Source organism: Brassica rapa, chromosome A10, assembly GCF_000309985.2.
Source record: "Brassica rapa cultivar Chiifu-401-42 chromosome A10, CAAS_Brap_v3.01, whole genome shotgun sequence".
NCBI lineage: Eukaryota > Viridiplantae > Streptophyta > Magnoliopsida > Brassicales > Brassicaceae > Brassica > Brassica rapa.
In genome coordinates this window covers 18,120,193-18,141,861 of record NC_024804.2, presented here as the reverse complement: position 1 = coordinate 18,141,861, position 21,669 = coordinate 18,120,193, and the positions used below count along the sequence as shown (strand labels likewise).

The 21,669-nt window shown below is 32.1% G+C and overlaps 3 protein-coding genes across 7 annotated transcripts; 1 reads left to right on the top strand and 2 right to left on the bottom strand.

Moving 5' to 3' along the window:
• Positions 1 to 56: 56 nt before the first annotated feature.
• On the top strand, positions 57 to 3,389 carry LOC103846836 (probable trehalose-phosphate phosphatase I). Of its 2 annotated transcripts, none has more exons than XM_009123841.2 (12): positions 57 to 185; positions 288 to 529; positions 613 to 753; positions 836 to 907; positions 1,010 to 1,105; positions 1,196 to 1,243; positions 1,364 to 1,465; positions 1,550 to 1,627; positions 1,752 to 1,821; positions 2,039 to 2,109; positions 2,211 to 2,303; positions 3,010 to 3,389. In XM_009123841.2, the coding sequence occupies exons 1-12, from the start codon at positions 182 to 184 to the stop codon at positions 3,064 to 3,066; spliced, it is 1,074 nt and encodes a 357-aa protein (XP_009122089.1). In that variant the 5' UTR covers positions 57 to 181; the 3' UTR covers positions 3,067 to 3,389. The 2 variants fall into 2 exon arrangements, with proteins under 2 accessions (XP_009122089.1, XP_009122088.1); XM_009123840.2 differs by having other exon boundaries at positions 58 to 185; positions 1,187 to 1,243.
• Positions 3,390 to 4,429: 1,040 nt separating this feature from the next.
• On the bottom strand, positions 4,430 to 12,306 carry LOC103846834 (protein DOWNSTREAM OF FLC). The gene is made up of 3 exons (XM_009123839.3): positions 11,905 to 12,306; positions 11,575 to 11,743; positions 4,430 to 11,245 (listed from the first exon to the last, which is right to left on the bottom strand). Exons 2-3 carry the CDS (start codon positions 11,741 to 11,743, stop codon positions 10,908 to 10,910), a joined length of 507 nt encoding a protein of 168 aa, XP_009122087.1. The 5' UTR covers positions 11,905 to 12,306; the 3' UTR covers positions 4,430 to 10,907.
• Positions 12,307 to 14,237: 1,931 nt separating this feature from the next.
• On the bottom strand, positions 14,238 to 19,404 carry FLC1 (MADS-box protein FLOWERING LOCUS C). Of its 4 annotated transcripts, none has more exons than XR_004452535.1 (8): positions 19,012 to 19,383; positions 16,486 to 16,543; positions 16,006 to 16,067; positions 15,829 to 15,928; positions 15,701 to 15,742; positions 15,379 to 15,476; positions 14,890 to 14,987; positions 14,238 to 14,479 (listed from the first exon to the last, which is right to left on the bottom strand). XR_004452535.1 is itself a non-coding variant. In XM_009123834.3 (8 exons), exons 1-8 carry the CDS (start codon positions 19,194 to 19,196, stop codon positions 14,473 to 14,475), a joined length of 618 nt encoding a protein of 205 aa, XP_009122082.1. In that variant the 5' UTR covers positions 19,197 to 19,399; the 3' UTR covers positions 14,238 to 14,472. The 4 variants fall into 4 exon arrangements, 3 of the variants coding, with proteins under 3 accessions (XP_009122082.1, XP_009122083.1, XP_009122081.1); XM_009123834.3 differs by having other exon boundaries at positions 15,411 to 15,476; positions 19,012 to 19,399; XM_009123835.3 differs by lacking the exon at positions 15,379 to 15,476 and having other exon boundaries at positions 19,012 to 19,388.
• Positions 19,405 to 21,669: the final 2,265 nt, after the last annotated feature.

Genomic DNA, 21,669 nt, shown 5'->3' with positions numbered 1-21,669 from the left:
GCCCAGTAGGTCCCACTTTTTTGCCTTTGTTCTCCTACATATACCAATTCGCAGGAGTGGAAATAAACACACAAGTCCTCATCTTCATCATCCACTCCATCTCTTTCTTTTTTCTCTCCCTTAAATCTCAGTTTAACTTTGATTCAAGTACTAATTTCACCTTGAGCCCAAATTTTCTAAAATGGGTAAGCATTGGTTTGTTTTACTAGGTTTCATCTCAGCATAAGCTAGTATAAACCTCTCATTACCACTTTGATTAACCAATATGTATACTCTGTTTTACTCAGTGAGCTTTGTCGTGGAGAAACCACAGAGAATGTCAAACGGTGTCGTATCAGAGACCACAAGGTTAAGTATCATCCCTAACAACTCTTCCTCTGCTCAGAAAACGCTTCTCAAGAACCTCGAGATCATCAATGGTGGACAAAGAGTCAACGCTTGGGTCGATTCAATGCGGGCTTCTTCTCCTACTCATCTCAAATCACTACCTTCTTCTGTCTCCTCAGAGAAACACCTCAGCTCATGGATCGTAAGTAGTCTCCATATACAACTCTCTTTCACAAACTCTTGAAGAGTCTTTCCTCTTACAACTTTTTATTGTGTTTCCGACAGATGCAGCATCCTTCAGCATTAGAAATGTTTGAGAAGATCACACAGGCTTCAGGAGGGAAACAAATCGTAATGTTTCTTGATTATGATGGTACTCTCTCTCCCATCGTTGATGATCCAGACAAAGCTTTCATGTCAAGCAAGGTTTTTCTTAAAATCCATGTTATTGTTTTCACCTAATCATTTTATTCTCTGTGATTAATCACGTTTTGATTGATGTTCTCAGATGAGAAGAACTGTGAAAAAATTGGCTAAATGTTTCCCAACTGCAATAGTTACCGGTAGATGCATAGACAAGGTATTTTATTTGTTTCTTGGCATTTTCCTCATATTTATTGACCGTTATATATAAAATTTTATTATATAATTAATTATTTTAATAATTTTGTTTTTTTCAAAGGTGTATAACTTTGTGAAGCTGGCTGAGCTGTATTATGCTGGAAGCCATGGCATGGACATTAAAGGTCCAGCAAAAGGTTTCTCCAGACACAAGAGGGTAATATAATTAAATTCATAAAAAAAAAGTACAACACTGTATTATTTTCGTTTAAGTTTATTTAATTCCTCTTTCGTCTAGGTTAAACAGTCTCTGTTGTACCAACCAGCCAGTGACTATCTTCCCATGATCGATGAAGTAAGACATATTATGTTCGGCTTAATAAATAAATTATTATATGTTTTCCTGTATAACGACAAATATACCTGTCGTGCTCTTCGATAATTTAACACTGTTGGATGTGTTTTAATTTTAAAGGTCTATAAACAGCTCTTGGAGAAAACTAAATCAACTCCTGGAGTCATAGTAGAAAACCACAAGTTTACCGCTTCTGTGCACTTTCGTTGCGTGGAAGAGAAGGTAAAATCGCAACCACACTAAAAAAATATTTTTATTAAATAATAAAGAATACTAACATTAGAAATGGAAAACATTATAATCCAGAAATGGAGCGAACTGGTTCTACAGGTTCGGTCGGTATTAGAGAAATATCCTACGCTCAAACTGAGCCAAGGTCGGAAGGTATGAACGTTCTCTCATTTGACTAAAGAAGTACTTAAAAAACTATTTGTAATATAGTTTTCTGTTGTCATAACAGTGAGTGTAAATGATTTAAATTTAAATTTGTTTTGAATATAATCAACAGGTTTTCGAAATCCGTCCTATGATCGATTGGGATAAAGGAAAAGCTCTTGAGTTCTTGTTAGAGTCACTTGGTGAGTGCTCAGTAGCCCTCTCTCTTTTTCTTAAAACAAATATTCTTTTTCAATCTATAATTAAAATAAAGCAATAATTAGTTTGTCCTGTCTTTTTATGAAAAGCAACTTTTCTCCACTAATCATTTTTCATCATCAATATGCTTCTCAGTTCACCTTTAAATAATGGGATACTATCAATTTACAGACTGAATTTTGAACCTTTTGGATACGACAGGGTTTGGGAACTCTAACAACGTTTTCCCGGTTTACATCGGCGACGATCGGACCGACGAAGATGCATTTAAGGTATACAAATTATTTCCATAATATATAAAAAAATATACATATACTTAAATTACGGAGCTAATTATATTAGGAGTAATTAACATTGGTACCATGTAAATTAGATGCTACGAGTCAGGGGTGAAGGCTTTGGCATACTTGTCTCCAAATTTCCCAAGGATACAGATGCTTCGTATTCTCTGCAAGATCCGTCCGAGGCAAGTCCACACACGCGTATATTATACCTTTCTGTTCCTAAATATAAGATGTTTAGCAGGGCCGGTTCAATACTGCTAGAGGCCCTAGGGCAAAAAAAATTTTTTTACTCTTTTAAATTTATATAGAGATAATGTTTAAAATATTTTTTAAATTTAATCATTAATATTTTGTATATTTTGTAATGAAAATAAAACTATATACATATCAAATAATTTTGGGCCCTTTTCAATTTTATTTATTGTATTTATAATTTTTTTATATATAAAAATATAGATTTATAAAAAATTAGACCCCTTATTTATCATTACACGGGGGAACACGGACTCGGATCCGGGGCGGTCGCACCGCTTGTCCCCCCTTATAAGCCGGCTCTGATTTTAGTTAAAAATACACATTATTAAGAAAAAATAATTTTTGTCTAGAAAACAACATTAAAACTATAAATTAATACTAATATTTAACCAATTACAAAATAAAGTATTAAATATGATTAGTTGTACAGTTTTTAATAAAATAAAAGTTATCTAAAAAAATAAAAACATCTTATATATAAACAATAAAATTATTTAAAACATCCTACATTTAGGAACAGAGAGAGTAATATGCATATCCATAGTATAAGCAGCCTGAGTATACGTCTATGTATTTCGCATTAAATGGTTTTCTATACGTACTAACTCTCTCTCTCTAAAACAAAATCAATAGGTGATGAATTTCTTGCGACGATTGGTGGAGTGGAAACAAATGCAGCCAAGAATATGAAGGGGGTGTATAATAAATGAGCTAGTGGCAATGTTCGAAATATTTAATGCCAACCAATATGTATATGGCTAACCTTTCATGGAACGTTGTAGAAGATGGGGCAAAATCTTTCTTTATATGCCCCCTAAGGCTAATGTTCTTATTCATCGCATTTTGTTTTTGTAAGAAAAAAAGATGAACAAGAAAATAGGTGGCAAATTGTTTTCGACTAGTTCTACTAAGTTTTAATTATCTTTCTTCGTAAATGTAATATATGCAGACGCGTGTCAATTAAGAAAGTATTTGTATTTATTATCTACGAGTTCTTCGTAATTACTATCCAATGGGGTCTTCTGTTATGTGAGAAGAAATGAGAAATAACGTTAGAACATGCATTAATCTAAAATCGAGATTTTCTATGAAAATCCTTTCAAAGTACATAAATTATTGACAAAATGTGACAATTAATTTGAAGACGTGACAAAGTAAGACAAAAGGTTGATTTAGTACGTAAACGGATTTGTAAATTTTATGTGACACATATCAAACAATAATGGATTTAATGCGAGGAATTTGAATGAGTTTGATGTATCCAGATTTGTCTCACTTTGCGTACTTGTCTACTGACACTTTGACACATAGCCTCGTGGGGTCCAAATGAAACTAAATGATCAATTCAAATCTGTCAAGTACTTTTCACTAGTATAGACAATAAACCTAACCAATTAATCCGGATCAAACCAAGTTAGCACTTGTATTCTTGCTCGTTGTAGGAAAGACAAACTCTGGAAACATGGAAGTCTTATTTTGTTTTTATTGTTGTTTTGGGTTAAGTCGTGTTCCTCTTCGTGCGTGTCCTTTGGCCCTGATTACGAACACTCTATATAGTATTTATTTTCTGGTACGAGACAAATTTATTATATCGTATAGTAGCAGATTTTGTAGTTGGTTGAAATCATATTCATCCAATACGATAATGTTTCACTTTTTAATAATTAGTTGGGTGAAATTTTTATGGGAGAGAAAAATGTTTGGTGACAATTGAGCCGCTCCACGAACGTATTGTTGAGATGCACTTTGGTGCCTCTGGTCTGGCAAGATTTCGTTAGTAGCTTCCAACTGGCTGGACTAACCAAGATTGGATTCTTTAAACATTGTGTACGTGTTATGGACATATAGGCTACAATCATAATGTTGGTTACATTTTCTTATTATTTTACCCAAAAAGAAGAAGTTTAGGCTACGATCTTAACTAAACTATAATATAATATATTCATTTCGTTTCATTAAGTTAGACGTTTCAGAAAAAAAATTGTTTCACAAAAATAGATCATTTATATTTTTTTATGAAAAAGTTGCGCTCTTTAAAAAAATTAATTGACTTTATTGAATTACTTTTGGTTAAAAATTATTAAAAATTAAAAATTACAGAAAATAATTTATTTATTATAGTGATTTAATGTATTTTTTAATATATGAGAAAATACTAAAAAAAATTATTTTTGTGAAACTGAGGGAGTACTACCTAGATAGTTTAAAGAATATAAATATTTTTCTCAAGGAAGTTTTCAATTTACTTATACAAGTTAGATGAATATTGATCTTTAATGCCACTCATCTATATATGCAAAAAGTTGACTTTATTGAATTAATCTTGGTTAAAAATTATTAAAAATTAAAATTTACAAAAATTATATATTTATTATAGTGATTTAATGTATTTTTAATATGTGTGAAAATACTAAAATTTTTATTTTTGTGAAACGGAGGGAGTACTACATAGATAGGTTAAAGAATATAAATATTTTTCTCAAGGAAGTTTTCAATTTACTTCTACAAGTTAGATGAATATTAATCTTTAATGTCACCCATCTATATATGCAAATTAAAGTAAATTATTATGTATGGAAAAAGTTATTGTTTAATTTCTAAATTAAAGTGTGAAAAAAACTATACTGATTTTGATCATATAAACGGTTCTAAAATAGAAAATTCATACATACGCATTTTCATACTATATTATATTCATAGGTACTTATCAAGCATTTTTAGATAAGGAAGTTTTATGTAATTTTAGAGGATCGATGCGTTTGCCATTCATTATACAAAGTTCAAATGTATTGATGAACCGAATGCAACAATAGAGCAACGAACAACCTGATGTAATAAGATGTAAAACATGAACCTTTCACGTTCTTCACATATTAGTCGCGTTATTAAGAACGTTTCTACTAGAATCAGTGACATATTTGGAGTGTATTTTTAAATATAAGTAACCTATAAAATACCCTATGCCGTCGTGTTCCAGTTGTCCGCACAATATTCAACTTACTATTAAAAAGTTAAGTTCAAAAAAAAAAAGTATTAAAGAGTTAGGCAAATTAATCCGCAAATATACGTTGTAATGCCAAGCCCAATCTCTGACTTTCCTACGTTAGTGTTTACTATATCTACTCGAATTAGTAGTTACGTATTTGGAATCTGACAATGGAGATACAGATAGATAGACACAGTGCCGGTCCGGACTTGAATGATGCCTAAAGCGCATTAAAAAATAATGCCCTTTAACTATATTTATTTATTTTATATTTTAAGTTTGTTAAGAAAAATTATGCATCTTTGATTTAGTTTCAAAAGAAAATTATGCAAGATATTATCAAATTTTATTTTCTTTAAAAAAATAATTTACATAAAGATAAAAGTATTTTTGAATTGGTTATTTTCATTTTCTAATTTTTTTTTATTAATTTTGAATAATTGTTTTTTAGAAAGTATGTACTCATTCACACATGATATAATATAGTTTATTTTTATAGATTTTAGTTTAAAAATACTAAAAAAGAATAAAATATCCAGTGGATAACAATAATTAAATTAGCAAAGACTGATTTTTTTTAACAAAATAAGATATTGAAAACTAAAACAAACAGATCGTTAAAACATAATTAACAACTATTAGTTTATCCAGTTTTATTTGAAATTGTATACTTTATATAACTAAGTAAAAGTTTAATATAACTTTTGTCAAAAAAAAAAGTTTAATATAACTATGTACAAGCCCGTATTTTTTCGAAATTAATGACCGATATCATTCAGAAAATATATATTGTATACTTTATATAATATAAAGTAAAAATAATTGAGTGGAAAAATGGAAATATAATTAAAAAAAAACAAACTATCTGAAATGGAAGAAATTAAGATTTTTTAAAAATCCATCGTATCTTAAAGATCACATGTCATTTGTTATCATTACCCTAAGAAAAGAATTTGTCTTGTCATATCATTACAAAAATAAAAATAAAGAAAAAATAGGCAAGAACTTGTTCGAACAGAACAACTGATGGACTAAATTCCAGGAACAAAAACCACTATACCAAGGGAGTAAGGTTGTACTTGGTGCCCCTAACCTTTTGTTAAACTTTGGCGCCCAAAGCCTTTGCTTTATGGACTTTAGCCCAGGGCCGGGCCTGGATAGACATATGCGATTACATCTACATACTATGGATATATATGGCAATAGCATCATCAGGTGCATGCACGGAATGTCTGTGAAAGCTGAGATGTGTATAGAGCGAGAGAGAGAGTCGTGACTATACGTATAGTGTCATAGCAAATCAATAATAGTGGATGGTCACTATGGTCAAAGCTTTTTGTCCATAGCTTTTGGGTGTATAATGCGACTAACTATCACAGATTCACAGTAAGGCTGCATGTGTTTTCAAACACTTTGGATTTAGACATTTCACAAATTCACAATTTTTGTTTTATGTAATTCTATTCTCATTGTCCATGTCCTACAGAAAAAAACAACTCTAGAAACCCATAGATTTATTACACTTAAACATTTTGATCATACATGGACCATATACCATGATAAGGATAGTATCATACAAAGAAAGAACTAGAAAGCCATCACCGTTTCATGTATATACGTATAACAATGAATTCAAATAAATTTTGCTAAATTTAGCAAATAATAGAGATATATTGTAATCTCTTAAAACGACATCAGAATCAAACGTTAAAGTTCCAATTCTAACGTGGCGATGAGAAGAGTTAAGAGTGGCCAAGTTGGACTCCACTTATATGATCGTATCAGTGTGTTAAAAAGTAGTTATTAAAAACAAAATAGAGGGGCAGTTTTCAAAAAAAAAAAAAAGAGGCAAAAAAGTAAAAGGGCAAAAGAAAACAAAAACCGGACACATGGGTGAGGGAAAAAACAATAAAACAACAAGACATTTCCAAAGTGTTGTCAATCTAAACTCACTTCCTCGCTTTATTTGAACGTGGAAAGATGGACTCCACTCTTTGCTTTCTCTTCAATCACTTTCATTGGATGACACTTAGCTCTCTAGGCTAACATTTAGTTAGTTGTTAGCTTTATAAAATTATTTGATTAAGCCTTCAAGTCGCAATTATTGGTGATCGGTAAGACTCTTCACACCACAAATCTCATACTTTGTGTATAATATTACTAACCACGTTAAATGAGATACGTCTTCTAAAGTTATATATATATACAAATGGCTTATTTGAAAGGGAAACTAATCTAAACAAATATTAACATGTTTACTTATATATGTAGATGCTTACATCAAATGCAATAGGTTTTAACTTTTAATGAATTGTATAAACAATATCAGTTGTGTGGATCTTGGCGATAGTAATGAATCACGTGAAGGAGCTCAGATTCAATATTGACTTGTTTATACAAGAGGTTCATGTAGAGTCTAGAGGTTTATCGATATTCTATTCGCTTGTCACAACTATTATTGGTTTGTCCATAATCAAAAGCCTTGAAAGAGTTAAAGAGGAAGGTTTTTCTGTTATTTCTTGTTCTCCTTTTTCTATTTAAATAAATTTTTATTTAATATATATACTTGCATGTTGTCAGAATGAAGAAGAGGGCTGGTCTTATTTTCTGGAGCTCCCGTAATTTTGTTACACGTGTGTGTTTTGGGAACCGGCCCCCGCTTTGAGGGTCGAGCTTTTCTATAACCCTGTCTAGAGCATTTTATCATTGACAATATTCACTCGCTTTTTTAACTTTTTGGAATACTATAGTTTACTTACATATATAGTAAACGGACTATGCTCCAGAATCCTAGATAAATATAGTTTTAGACGTTTATGAAATCATAATATAAAATAATTATTATATAGATAATATCCTTAATGATGTGCATACATTAATTAAGAGAGTGTACCTGCAATATTCAACATGTTTGGAAGATTTGATATGTATGAGAGCATCCTGATTATTAATTATTATATGCGACTATGTTCCTTATGTTTTGACTAAATTACGCATACTTTACAAAGATGGGATCTCTGCCTAACTCGTGTTCCAATGAATTTATATAGGTAAATAAATGCGACACCTAGTGTCACATGGGAACTCTTGTAAAGGTGAATGCCCTAACAATGGGGAGCCAAATTACTGTATACGTGTCTGTCGAAAGTATCTCAACGTGAATTGAGTAAGAACCAAGCATATATATTTATTAAATTGAAAAATATACTCCTTCTGTTTCAGAAAAATCTACTTTCTTAAAAAAAATTGTTTCAAAAAGATACATTTTTTACCTTTTCAATATATTATTTAGTGAAAAATTGTAAATTTTTAAAAAATTAATGATATTTATTAAATTTATATTGGCTAAAAGTTATGAAAAATTGCTATTCACAAAAAAACAATGCATTTACAATCAAATTTTTATGTATTTTCTTAAGTCATAAGTCATACTACAGTATTGATGCATCCATGTGCAAATTAAAAACATATCAGCTTAAACCTTAAAGAGACACACAATATTTAGATAGTAGCAGATACATAACTGTATAGTTTTTCTAAGCTTTTTTATTAATTAATGAGAATGATTATTTTTTTGGTGATAAATATTTCCATATTACTGGAATTTGTTGAAATGATATTTTAAATATTTATTTTGGGATGGCGGAAAATATTTCCATATTATTAACAACTAGAAGCCAAAAAGTGTTGGGTTCACCTTCACTAATGTTACTAAGCTTTTTTTGTCGATTAACCCTTAAGCCAAATTTATAGGGTCAGCTTATTGTTTACAAAATTCTAAAGAGCCCATCACCAATATTAACAACGTTCAGATTTGACAAACGTGCAATGTACGTCAAAAGTACATAGACTTTTCAAGTCAAAGCAAGAAATTTATGTAATTTGTAATAACTAATAACCAATGACTATGTAGCTCATCAATGTTAATGATTTGTTATTTTTGTTATTTAACAGTGGTTTAAGCTTTGTAGATTATCAGCAAGAGCCGACCACTAATTGCAACCTTATATTCCACTTGATACAAAGAGTTTGAGGGAAGAACTAATACAAAGAGCAGCTGTCCATATACATAGTTCTTTTCTTTTAAGCATATATACATTACATCAAGATATATTACATATATATAAGTTTCACACGAGGAGCTGCGAACATTAAAGAGAATTTGAATCCATACAGCGTTTGATCAAGAGTACTTACTAGGTGTCCTGATGAGCATGCGGCTTATACATAGTTTATAACTGACTTACCGGATAATCAACCTTTGATATCGTGGTAATGAAGATCCGACCAGATACAAGCAGCTGAAACAAATCCCATAGTTCAATAACTTTACTTGAATCAACATAGATAATACGTAAGCCCAAGAAGCAGCTACAAGGCAAAAAGAACAAGAGCAAGACTTTAGCAAGTCTTCACTGTTAAATTCTGACATTGAGGCAATACCTCCCTTATCTCGGTATCACTGCTTATTATAATAGTACCATCAGTTTGCTGATCCACGTCTATGTCACCATGTTCAAAACAGATCATCTCTCTTCTTTGGAAGATTGGTTAAATCACACAAAGCGAGACGGGGTTTCTTCGGAAACTGATTTGCTGCTATCTTCACTCATCTTACACAAAAGGAAAGGTCAATACTTTCAATAATTCAAACTATGTAAAATTGAGAAAGATGATAAAGCATTAGTTGAGGCGGGAAACCGTCTGGATTTTTTTTTCCGATCTCTATTTTTTTTAACGAAACGTGATTGGGCTAGCGACGCGTGGTCTCACTGCTTACGAAGTTCAAAGAAGCCCAATATGAGACCCATTATATTAATAGATTAGTGGGCCTATTATAACCCTTTCCTCTATATGCAATAATCAATGTTTGATTTGAAGAATTCATCAACAACAAAAAGTATCTTAAATTCTTAATTGTTTTCTATTGTCAACACTTCTCATAATTCTTAGTTAACTGAAACCTTAAACAATGATGGAAGATAGAAATGCTATAAATTTTACCCAATCACATGTTCTTTACTAGTGAACTGACTTTGATAAACATCTTCTATCACTAACTTTTACCTACAGTAAGAGTCTTCTGTAAGCTCTCATACGAAAGCTTCGTAACATTATATAATTCTCTTGTAAGTAAAAATATGATGTACAAATGTACAACAAATAATTTTCTTCTTTACCGACAGTTTTTTCTTGTTAAATGGCTTACCTGAAAGAAAAAAAATGTTAAATAGGAATTAAACACGAACCAAAGATACAAACAAAAAAGGAAGATGTTAGAAGAAGCAGGAGAAAAGAGGGCCAACATAGAAATAGAGATCAGTCTATCACAACTGAAGTATGAATAATGCCAAACATCAGGCAAGGACGAAGTTGTTTATAAATTTCTCTTCTTCATTAACATCACAACAGAAAAGTTAAAATTGCATATTTATTTTATATACTTTCTTATATATGTCTAGAGACTCAACTAGAATGTTACGCAAAAAAACAAAAAAACAACATTTTGTTTTTGTTGCATGAGCATAAAGGTGAGTCAAATGACTCAAATAGCTCGATAATCACCTTCGGCGAGGTATTGTTTGCGGAGAGTGGCACAACCACGGAGTGGTTCGTCCCGGAAGAAGCCCATGGCGTTGGCGAAGTGGCGAGTAGAGGCGGCACCGTTAGAACGTGTGAGGATTACGGTGGCAGTGTTGCGACCAGGATCAGGGAATTGGCAGTTAGAGATAGGACTATTGACGAGCACCGCTAGACATTGCTGGTCCTGCCGGTCTCCTTTGACGGAAACTCTGTATCTTCCTCGGCGTCCTGTCACCGCCTCACCGACAACCTCCGATTTCAATGTCACACTGTCTTTGCACACTATTTTCAGTTTTGCCCCTATTATTCAAACAGCATCCCCCAAAAATTCAAAGTTTTAATCCATGTTTCTAACAATGTAACATACAACAAAAAAATTGAGTAAGGACTCAAGGTATATGATTAGTAGAAGAAAATATAAGTAGCCGAAAATATAATCGTTAGTCTTACTTCCAAACGCCAGTCTATATATTTGGGATTATAAAGTTTCACAAACTATTAAACATAAAAGTAATTTTCATGTAAAATACAATATTGTGTCACTTTGCATGTTACTATCAGATCCAAATGATTAATTGATAATTACGCAGTGAAAAATAGGAGGCGAACGAGTATGAAAATATACGCACCGGTGATATATTTGGTGGCGATTGTCTCAAATCCAAAGCGGCAAGTGTCGCAGTAAACACATCCTTCTATATGAAATGGCGTTCCAGCCGCCATTGCCGCAAGTGGCAGTAGCGAAACACACATCACGGCGAGCAGAGGTGCGTATGATCTAGCCATCTCCATAAACATCTGAAGAATGATACTATAATTTTTGGAGTTTGTTGTTTGTGAAGGGGTTTTGTGTATTAATTATTTGCGAGCTACGTAGTATATATAAGAAGGAAGCTGAAAGGCACATGTATCAAAGATGTAAGTGTATCGCATCGTGTGCGAATTGAAAAAAAGCTTACTTAGTGTCGGCTAGATCCACTTGCGGCTCCTCCTCCGCCGTCCAAGGCAAATGGGGATAGAGTTTGTGTTGCCTCCTCCACATGTCAACTCGTGTTTGTTTCGGTCCGATCCACAACGTGCTTTTGTTTCGTCTTAACGAAAGAGAGCATTTTAACACTAGCGAGTAACCATGTTGATCCATGATTTTGTATCATCTATCTATCTTATTAAAACTCAAGTACAAAATTGGAGTGTTTGGAGACTTGAATAGGACTATTAAAAAAATTTGGAGTGTTTGGAAACATAAATTGTAGTCTTTTAAAAAAAAATAATTTTGTTTGGAAACAAAGATAGTAGTATTAAGAAAAAAAAAAGTAATGGGCTTATGTTTTTAAGAAAAATTAAAAGTCCATCATATTATAAAAAACTATCTATCTAGACGAGATTTAAAATATACGAAAACGGGTCAATCTAATCGCCTAAAACTTTTTCTTTTCTAAACTAACCATAAAACAAAATTTAAACTTTATACACATATTTCAAATCAAAATAATAATTTAAAGTTGATTTATATCAAAAATTGATTAAAAACTAATACATATATTCAAAAATGGATTTTTACTAAACTATTTTTCAATAACCATTATACAAAAATGTTGTCAATATATATAATAAAAATACAATACAAAGCCCAATTTGAAATACCAACTCAAATTATCGTTTTTATATTTCCTATTAAGTTTTATAAATATAATATATGTAATTATTTATATGATGGTACGTATAAAATACTATTAATTATATGATTACTTATATGATGGTACGTATAAAATACAATTAATTATATGATGACAGTATACGATATATAATAATGAATAGGGATGAGATTTCGGGCACCCATACGGGTTTGGTTCTGATCGGTTTGTGTTTCGGGTTTTCGGAGTCAAAGATTTAAGCCCTGTTAGGATGTTTCTAAATTTTGGTTTGAGTTTGATTCGAATCTTTGCGGGTTTGGTTCGCGTTTGGATAACCCATTTAAATTATTTTTAAAGTTTTAAATCATTATCTATTTTAAATTTCTCAAAATCTATAAATAAAATAATATATTACCTATAAATTTGAATAACATATGTCAGAATACCTAAGCTTAACATATCAATTGGTTTGATTTAAAATTTTGGATACGGAATCAATAATTATTTTAAGTATTTTTGGTGATTTGAGTATACTTTAACTATTGCAGATATTTACTTTTGACTATCTATATATATATTTTCAAGTATTTAAACCAATTTAAAAGTATCATTCTTAATGTTTTATATACGTTAAATCTAAAAATAATTAATATATATATAAGTATATAAATCTATTTTTAGATAAATTCGGGTACCCAAATACTTCGGTTCGGATCAGATTTGGTTCTCTAAATAACAAAATTTTGAATAATTCGAATATTTAATCAATTTATGTTCGGGTTTGGTACTATATTTTCGGATCGGTATCGGTTATGTTCTTTGGATTCATTTTGTAAAACCTTAATAATTACATGAAAAACAAATATCAACATATTTTTCAAAATGTACACCCGCGCGCCTACGCGGATCAAAATCTAGTAATGATTAAACCATTATCGTAGGTTGGTTATGTACAGTATTATTTAATTCAAAGAACTTTATAAATAGTCATGTCTGATTAAATTCAGTTTTGACGTTAACCTTGGCTTATAATAATAGGGAAAACGTTGGTACTTGGAAGGTGAAAGTGACCGCTGGATTAGTAAAGAGACACCCCCATTAGTGAACTTACCGGAGAATTCACACAGATTCCAAAAAAAAAGAAGTATTAAAATAAGGAATAGTGATGAACTTGTCTCTCTCCACCTCTTCTTAGTGAACCTGGTTCATCACTGTAGCGCGGGTTCCACGGCATGTGGCGGCCCGTGATTGGTCCGAAAAAATAATTTTTTTTTTTAAAACAAAAATCAAACCAAAAAAAAATATAATAAAAAAATACTTTGTGAACCCTTTTTATTCATGGGGTTCACTAACGGGGGTGCTCTAAGATTCTTGTCCAAATGATGGTCGGTCACATTACCAGCAATTGATCTTACAAACTAGACTTATTGGGCGGGCCCAAAGAAACCGATGACAGCCACTACACGTCTTAAATACAAACAAAATAGTCCACAAAAGAGAAAGCGCCAGAGACTGCCCAAGTCTCCTTTGCAAAGTAAGCCGTATGCTTCTTCACCGTGAAGCAAAGACAGTTCTTTTCTTGTTCGGTGCAAATGTTAGAAGCAAACAAAGTTGTTTTGGGTCAAAGTGCAAACATAGATTTTAACCGAACAGAGGGATACACAAGCAAGCTCGAAGTAATTCTCTGTCGACAAAGCAAGGTACAAAGTTTGAAAGTGTCTTGCATAGATTTTCTATCTTACATAAATCTGAAATAGTTTTACACCCGAAGCCTCTCGAGCCGGAGAGAGAGTATAGATTATACAACGTACACCCTTTACAAGGGGATAATTACACATCTTGTTTGTTTTAGTTATATGTTTTGGATTTTATTTATTCGCCGATTAAAGGTGACTAATTAGGGGGTGTTAGTGGGATATGGATTTGTAGTGATTGTTAAAATTCTCAAATTCTATTGTTATTGGTTGGTGGATTCTAAGATTCTTACTAAAATCTAGTGTTATTGGTTTGATGATTGTTTAATGACTTACAAAATCTCTTGTTATTCAAAAAGTTTGGTTTTTAATGATTCTAAGTTTTCATCAAATCTAGAGTTATTGGGAATTGAATTCTAGATAATTTTACTCATAAAACAAAACTTCAAAAATCTTGCATATTTCCTCTAGATTCTTAAAATCCTTGAATTAGAACATTTTCATAAACTCTTAAAATATGAAATACTCTTTATAACTCTTTACAAATTTAACAAATCTCTTGACTTTTAGAATCAACCAACTCTATAAAAATTCCACTCCCACTAACCCCCCCTTAAGCAGTGGGAGCGTTACCGGAAGATTGATGTCGGAGATTTGTCCTGGTGAGACATCCATATTATCAGCTTCGGCTCGCACAAGATTACTCTTCTCCATCTGTAAAATAAATACATATTAGGTCAAACCCACTTTTTATCCATTTAGAAATAATTCAACTCTCTTTTTTTTCTTTTCCGGCTATTCCCTTCTCTCTCTATCATTGTATTTCTGTATTTATTAATTACCCGAGGAATATTCTTTTGCTACTACAAATTTAAACTGATAACGATTATGAATCTTGCTTTCATGCTTTGTGTTTCTGACTTTTGAGCTTTTAACTTTAAGTTTGCAAGCATGTTTCAGCCTGCAAAATAGCATATTCTCTACTAGCCTACAAGCTTCACTTTGGTTTAGGCTCCCCAGATAATATGTAATCTTCCCTTTTTCAAGTTTCCCTTTTTCAAGTTATATAATTACCCTTGAGCAAGTAAAAGTAAGAACTATATACTTGAACTGTGCCAATCGGATCGAAACTTAAACCGTAACAAAAAAAACTTTAGTTACCTGGCTAGCCAAAACATGGTTCTCCTCTTCCAGCAACTTCTCCTGTTTTAAAGATCAACACATCAATTTACTCATATATAAAGTTTATAGACCTAACTTCAGACTTTTAATTCAAAACATTCAAATGGTCCTGAAAAGACTAGGATACATTGGCAATAGGTTGGAGATAGGCTTGCGACCTCATGAAGCAGACTTAGATAAACTAACACAACACGACCATAATATAACTAAAGTGCTAGCTATAAACTTGGAAGCATATATCTAACCTTTTCTTTAAGGTTCTCGACAAGCTTCAACATTAGTTCTGTCTGCAACAAAGTAATTAAATATAAGCGCATGGTTGTTCTTGAAACAAAAAAGTAAGAAAAGAGAAGACATCACGGAAGTAACGTACCTTCCTAGCTCTTGTTACGGAGAGGGCGTTCTCAAGGTGTTCCTCCAGCTGAACCAGGGAACCCACACTTACATTATCGACATTTGATTCCTCAAGCTTGCTGCATATATCATAGCATGACAAGAAACCCTAATTCCTCTGTGATCAAAGGAGAGAAGAGTTTTAGTTAGTACTAACCTTTCCACAAGTTCCAGTAGCTCATGGTGTGAACCACAGTCCAAAGCTTTTGACTGACGATCCTGTTCATGGATAAGTAATATAAGCTTAAAAATCTGGTTGTGCATGAGGATCCATCTTCTCATATATAGGGATCACTAAGGGAACTAATAGATAATAAATAGTTTAATACCGCAATTCCTAAAACAAGATCTCCACAAATTTAAGGTGCTAAACATGTGTTTTACCCACTCCTAATCAATCTCTGTATAACCAATTTGCTGATCTTGAAAACAAACTTTTGATAACTACAGCTCCAAAATAGTAATTATATGTGTACCGTTAAGTGCGGGCATGCCAATGCATTCTAACACCCCCCAAAAAAAATCAAACCCTCAAACCTACATGAATTGCTACTGATCAGTAGAAACTATCAAGGAATTTGGTAAATTTAATCCTAAGAAACTACATCAAATAGAAGATTAGTGTTGCATGTATTACCAAGGCTTTAAGATCATCATCATGTTGCTTTCCATATCGATCAAGGATCTTGACCAGGCTGGAGAGAAGAGAAGAAAAAATCAAAGTATGTTAGGATCAAAACTACCAGCTAACCCTTGAAAGAATGAACTGGAAACTATGGAACATGTATAGGGCAGAGAAGACAATTAGAGACAAAAGTTCAATTTTCAAACATAGTTTTCATTAACATTCCAGAAAAACTAGTATTTACGTTTAAGCAGAACCACATTTGGTTTTCTAAGCAGTATTTTAATGGTCAGATGATCTTTTAATCTCTTCCAAGGTGTGTTCCAAAAAAAGCCTCTTCCAAGGAAAAAAAGGAACTCTAATATTTACCACGAATTACCCTAAGTTTGGTTGTCTCATGAATCTTATGGCTTTACATGTATATTGTAAACTGATATAATGAAAAAGAAATTGTCACTCAAGGAAATTTTGAAATAAAATTAAAGATTGCATATGTAGTCTTTTATTTTAGCCTATTAATCAATTTCTAACGCTGGTTTTGATTTTAATGTAAAACTAAGGTACACACACGAACCCTAATCTCAAAGTGAAGACAGTTTGCTTCTAAGTCCCCAATTATTTCTTTTTGCCCCACACGTTTGTCCATCGACATTTTAGTAATTAGAAAACTAGAACAAGGAAACGCAAATGTAAATGCAAACAAACAATTAAGGTGTAAATGTAAACTAAAAACATAGAAGCGACAGCTGAACACAGTCAAAAATTTCCTATTTATGACTTTATAGAAGTCCCAGCAAATTTGAAAAACAGTTCCACTAATTCAACAGTTTTGTGTTAAAAGGTTTCAATTCCACCGTGAAGTTAAGCTCTTTGCAACAAAATCAAGGATGCACAATTGAGTTATTGAGTAACTAAAGGTCAAATTCCAGGTTCTAAAAGCCTTTCTTCTTTTGCTCAACAACTAATCTCGATTAGCTATTCCAAGGCTGGACTTAATTAATATTCAATGTGAGGAGTGAACAAGTATTAATTAATTGAGACATGACCTGCGATCTTCACTAACATAGACAAACCTGTACAATCAGTTGGTTAATATTATAGGGTTAAGTAAACACTTCACCAAATTTAAATTTTGACAAGGGGTTGCAATTTTCTCCATGAAGAAAGGTTTTGGTGAGGTGGTTGGTTTCCAAGAGGCACCAAAGGAAATACGTTATGTTATTGTCAATTCCCCACAACAAGAAACACGAGTTGCAAGGTTGTGTGATCGTACATTTCCATAACAAAAGCTACAATGTTGTGGGTTGTCAATTCAAATGAACAAAGCTACAAAGTTCGATTAAAAGCTATCATCCAATTACATAATGTAGCATATGCATGTGCCGTAACTACTAGGGTGCGAAACTAAACGCTTGGGATAATCTTATAGCAACAAATCAATAAAAGGGAGAAAAACTTCTAGAAAATCATTAGGTATGCCTAAAATATAGTCGCACACTGGCATACCTATAATTAAAGCAGACTTGTTGATCTATTAATATACCATCAATCCCACTAACTTTATCTACATGGGTTTGCATTGTATATTTGTATTGTACGAAAATCCAAGAGAAAACTTAATTTAATTAGTCTTAAAATAGACCAATTAGTGTATATTATGTGCGAGACAAAGAGTTATATATGCACAGTGCACACAACGCTTCCGATTAAAATAACCGCAATCGATACTAGATCGAATAAAATTAACTAACAGTGAGTCTGTGTTTTCCAGAAGCTACCAAAATTCTTTTTTTTTTACTGAAAAAACTACCAAAATTCAAAGGTACTATCTTTATGCAAATTAAGAATCAGTTAGGAAACTTTATATTGGTAAGCATCAAGTAATAACCTCACGGTAAAGAGAGAAATTACAAGAATTGATCTACTATTTTGGCCAAAAAAAAGAAAGAATTGATCTACAATAATCTACACTCTATCTATTATTCAGCATCAACTTCACAGCCATTCTATAGATCTCCCCCAAGTGCATTTCATTGCATACAAATCTGAGAGATCCAATGGATTTAATTGCTCTACAAAGAGAAACATGAATCAACAATTACTTTGACATAAAACTCTTCTGAAACATTAGGAGTTCCTAAAGCTAAAAAGCTGATGAACTAACAATCAAAGATGGATATAAACTTCACAAAGTAACATCAAGTATGCATCACAGCGTGTCAAAGATCTTGAAGGACATACAATTTTTTTTGTAAAAAAAAATCCATGCAGAAAAATTGTAAGAAGAAGAAGAAGAAGAGAGAGAAAAGAAAGAAAAAAAGAAAGAAGCTTTAGCTCATCACAACATTGTTCGTCTTTTGATTTGGTTGTCTCATGTATTTCTCATGGCCATAGAAAACACACAGTAGCAACACACACACCAAGAAAACCACACAAGATTCGCAGGAAGTATTTTTTAAAAATAATTATATTTTTTTGTGAAAAAAAGTTAGTAATTAACAATAATAATGGAAAACCCCAGAATAGGAAAAGTCGTACTTATCACCGGAGGAGAAGCTGTAGAGTTTCCCGGAGGCGGAGACGACAAGAAGAGCGACGGATGCGTCACAGAGAACGGAAAGCTGACGAGCTTTCTCGATGAGACCGTTGCGTCGTTTAGAGAAGGTAACTTGTCGGCTACTTTTGTTCTCAATTCGCTTGATTTCAAGTTTCTTCCTCCCCATGGCTTCTGTCTCCAACAGTGCTTTGCGCCCTAATTTGATCTTGAGGTCCGGTTTCCACTAGCCGGAGATACTGAGCGTTTTATGTTTTTTTTTTCCTTTTTTCCTTTTATTTCATTCTATTTTTGTGTCCATATACTTCTACTTTTTCTTCCTCGGGCAAGGGTTCCTTTTTTTTTTAGGGTATACGAAGAGAGATGAAAAAAAAATAAAAAAAAATAAAAATGCAAGTGTAAACGATGCGTATAATTACAGGATTGCCACGTGTGTCGCATGACGAATTCGCTGTGGGCGCGCGTTGCTCCTACTTTGTCTATCATCTTCAACAGTAATTGATGAGATGATTAAAACGATACTAGAAGAAAGACAAAACAAAATGTTTAACAGTTAAAACCAGTTATACGCATTTTTAAATTGAAAAAACATTCTCAGTGGAGATTGTAAAAATCAACGTCGACCTAATTAAATATGAGGTGGAACCTAAATTTGAAATTAAATTTTCTTATAGTCGAAAGATTGTAAAACAAGATTTATACTAATTGTCATAAGATGTGAAAACTAGACACTTTTACACCTGATACATTCATCTTCATTAAACATTATTAAATTCACACCGAGAACCGTAGCCTATGCTTTGACCTTTGAAAAATATGTTTGCCTTTACATATCGAATTAGAACATTTCTAATATAAAATTTCATTTTTCTTTAAAAATAAACTAATTCATAATAAATTTGAATTTACTCAAATCTTATCTTATTTTAGAGTGAAAAATAGAATAAAAAACAAAAAAAATAAAATGATTATTCAATATTTACTCTATTATAAAATGGAAAATACAACAGGATTAAAATATTTCTTACTTATAGTTTTATTTTGGAATAAATTATGGTTAGAACTGGAAAAATTAATACTATAGCGGACTATGACTGATTTTGAGCCTAAATGCATTTTAAACGTATATGTGTACAACACAAATGTTTAGGTCTTAAAATACTTCTGAGTTTATGTGTCTTTTTCTTATGACTCATGAACCCCTTATACCATATTTTTTAACGCCATTCTCATATTCTATTTGTCTTGGTTAATAATAGTGGGCAATTTGATATAGAAGTAAAGTCGGACAAGAAGGTACATGATTTGTAAAGTTGGCAATATCATTTCACATGAAAGTCATCTTTCGCAAGGCCATCTCCACATTTATTAACTTCTCTTAATCTAAGCTTTAGCGAATTAAACCACTCATTTCATGCAATTTTGGCTTGCCAATTTATAATTGTGGAGAAAAAGACACACACACTCAAACAAAACTAGCCTTTGCAATACATATATTTTAGTAAGACAGTGATATAATTAACATTTAAAGCACACCTACATGTTTTTCTACGATCCAGTCATTTTTTCTTCGGTCTTGTGGTCCAAACCCAGACTCTTCGGTGTCTTCACTACCACTTGATATAGGCATTTAGACATAGAAATATACTACTGTTCTGACCCAAAGTTTTTGTACTGAACTCACCCGAGTTACTTACCTTACAAAGACTTTAAATTGGTCAATATTATATATCACACGAATGTTGACAAACTATCCCCAAAAGACGTTTGAGTCCAATCTTGATAAACACCAATAAGAGTCATGAGAAATTCTTTTGAACAATAGTATACGTTTGTGCTAGATACTAAAGGTCGACACCATATTTTTGTTCGGTGCGTATTGAGATATTTTAAATCAGATGATGTTGTAAGTTTACCCAAACGAAAAGAAAAGGAACCATTTTTATTTTATCAAAATCATTAAGTCTTACAAAGTTGGAACCTTTCTCTTTTTTTTTTTTACATGACAAAAATGTTGGAACCTTTTAAAACAGAAATTTGCATAAAGTCCATGATAATATTTTCTATAAACGGGGGAATGTTAGTTGCTAATTATTTTATTTTAATAGACGGTAAAAAGAACGTGGACAGTAGTAAAAAAAAGCGTGTAGTAGGAAAATGTTTTGGTAAGCCTACGGAAAGGTTAAAAACCATACTAAATACTAATAGTAATTTTGTGGCAAGAAAATACGACATTTGTTCTTTTAGAACTTAATGCGAAAAGTACTTTTACGATATCGATTGGTGAATGTACGACATGGTTTATATCCAATCATCTCACCCCCATTATCTTTTCTGGATATGTCAATTATATCCTCTATTTAGATGCATCTCTATCCCTTTAAAAAATAAAAAAAAATAAAAATTCTTATATCAATGTTTTTAAACCCAAACCAAACCAGCGGTTAGACCGGGTTAAACCATGAACCGATAATAATTCGGGTTGGGTTAATGCCAAAACTCAACTAAAATTGAACTGGTTAAAAATCCTTCTCGAAGCGTTAAAAGCCTGGAAACCGTCGACCCAATGAACCGGTCAAACCCCGATTTGTTTATAAACCAAAATTTTATTAATAAAACAATTAATTTTTCTTCTTTTTTAA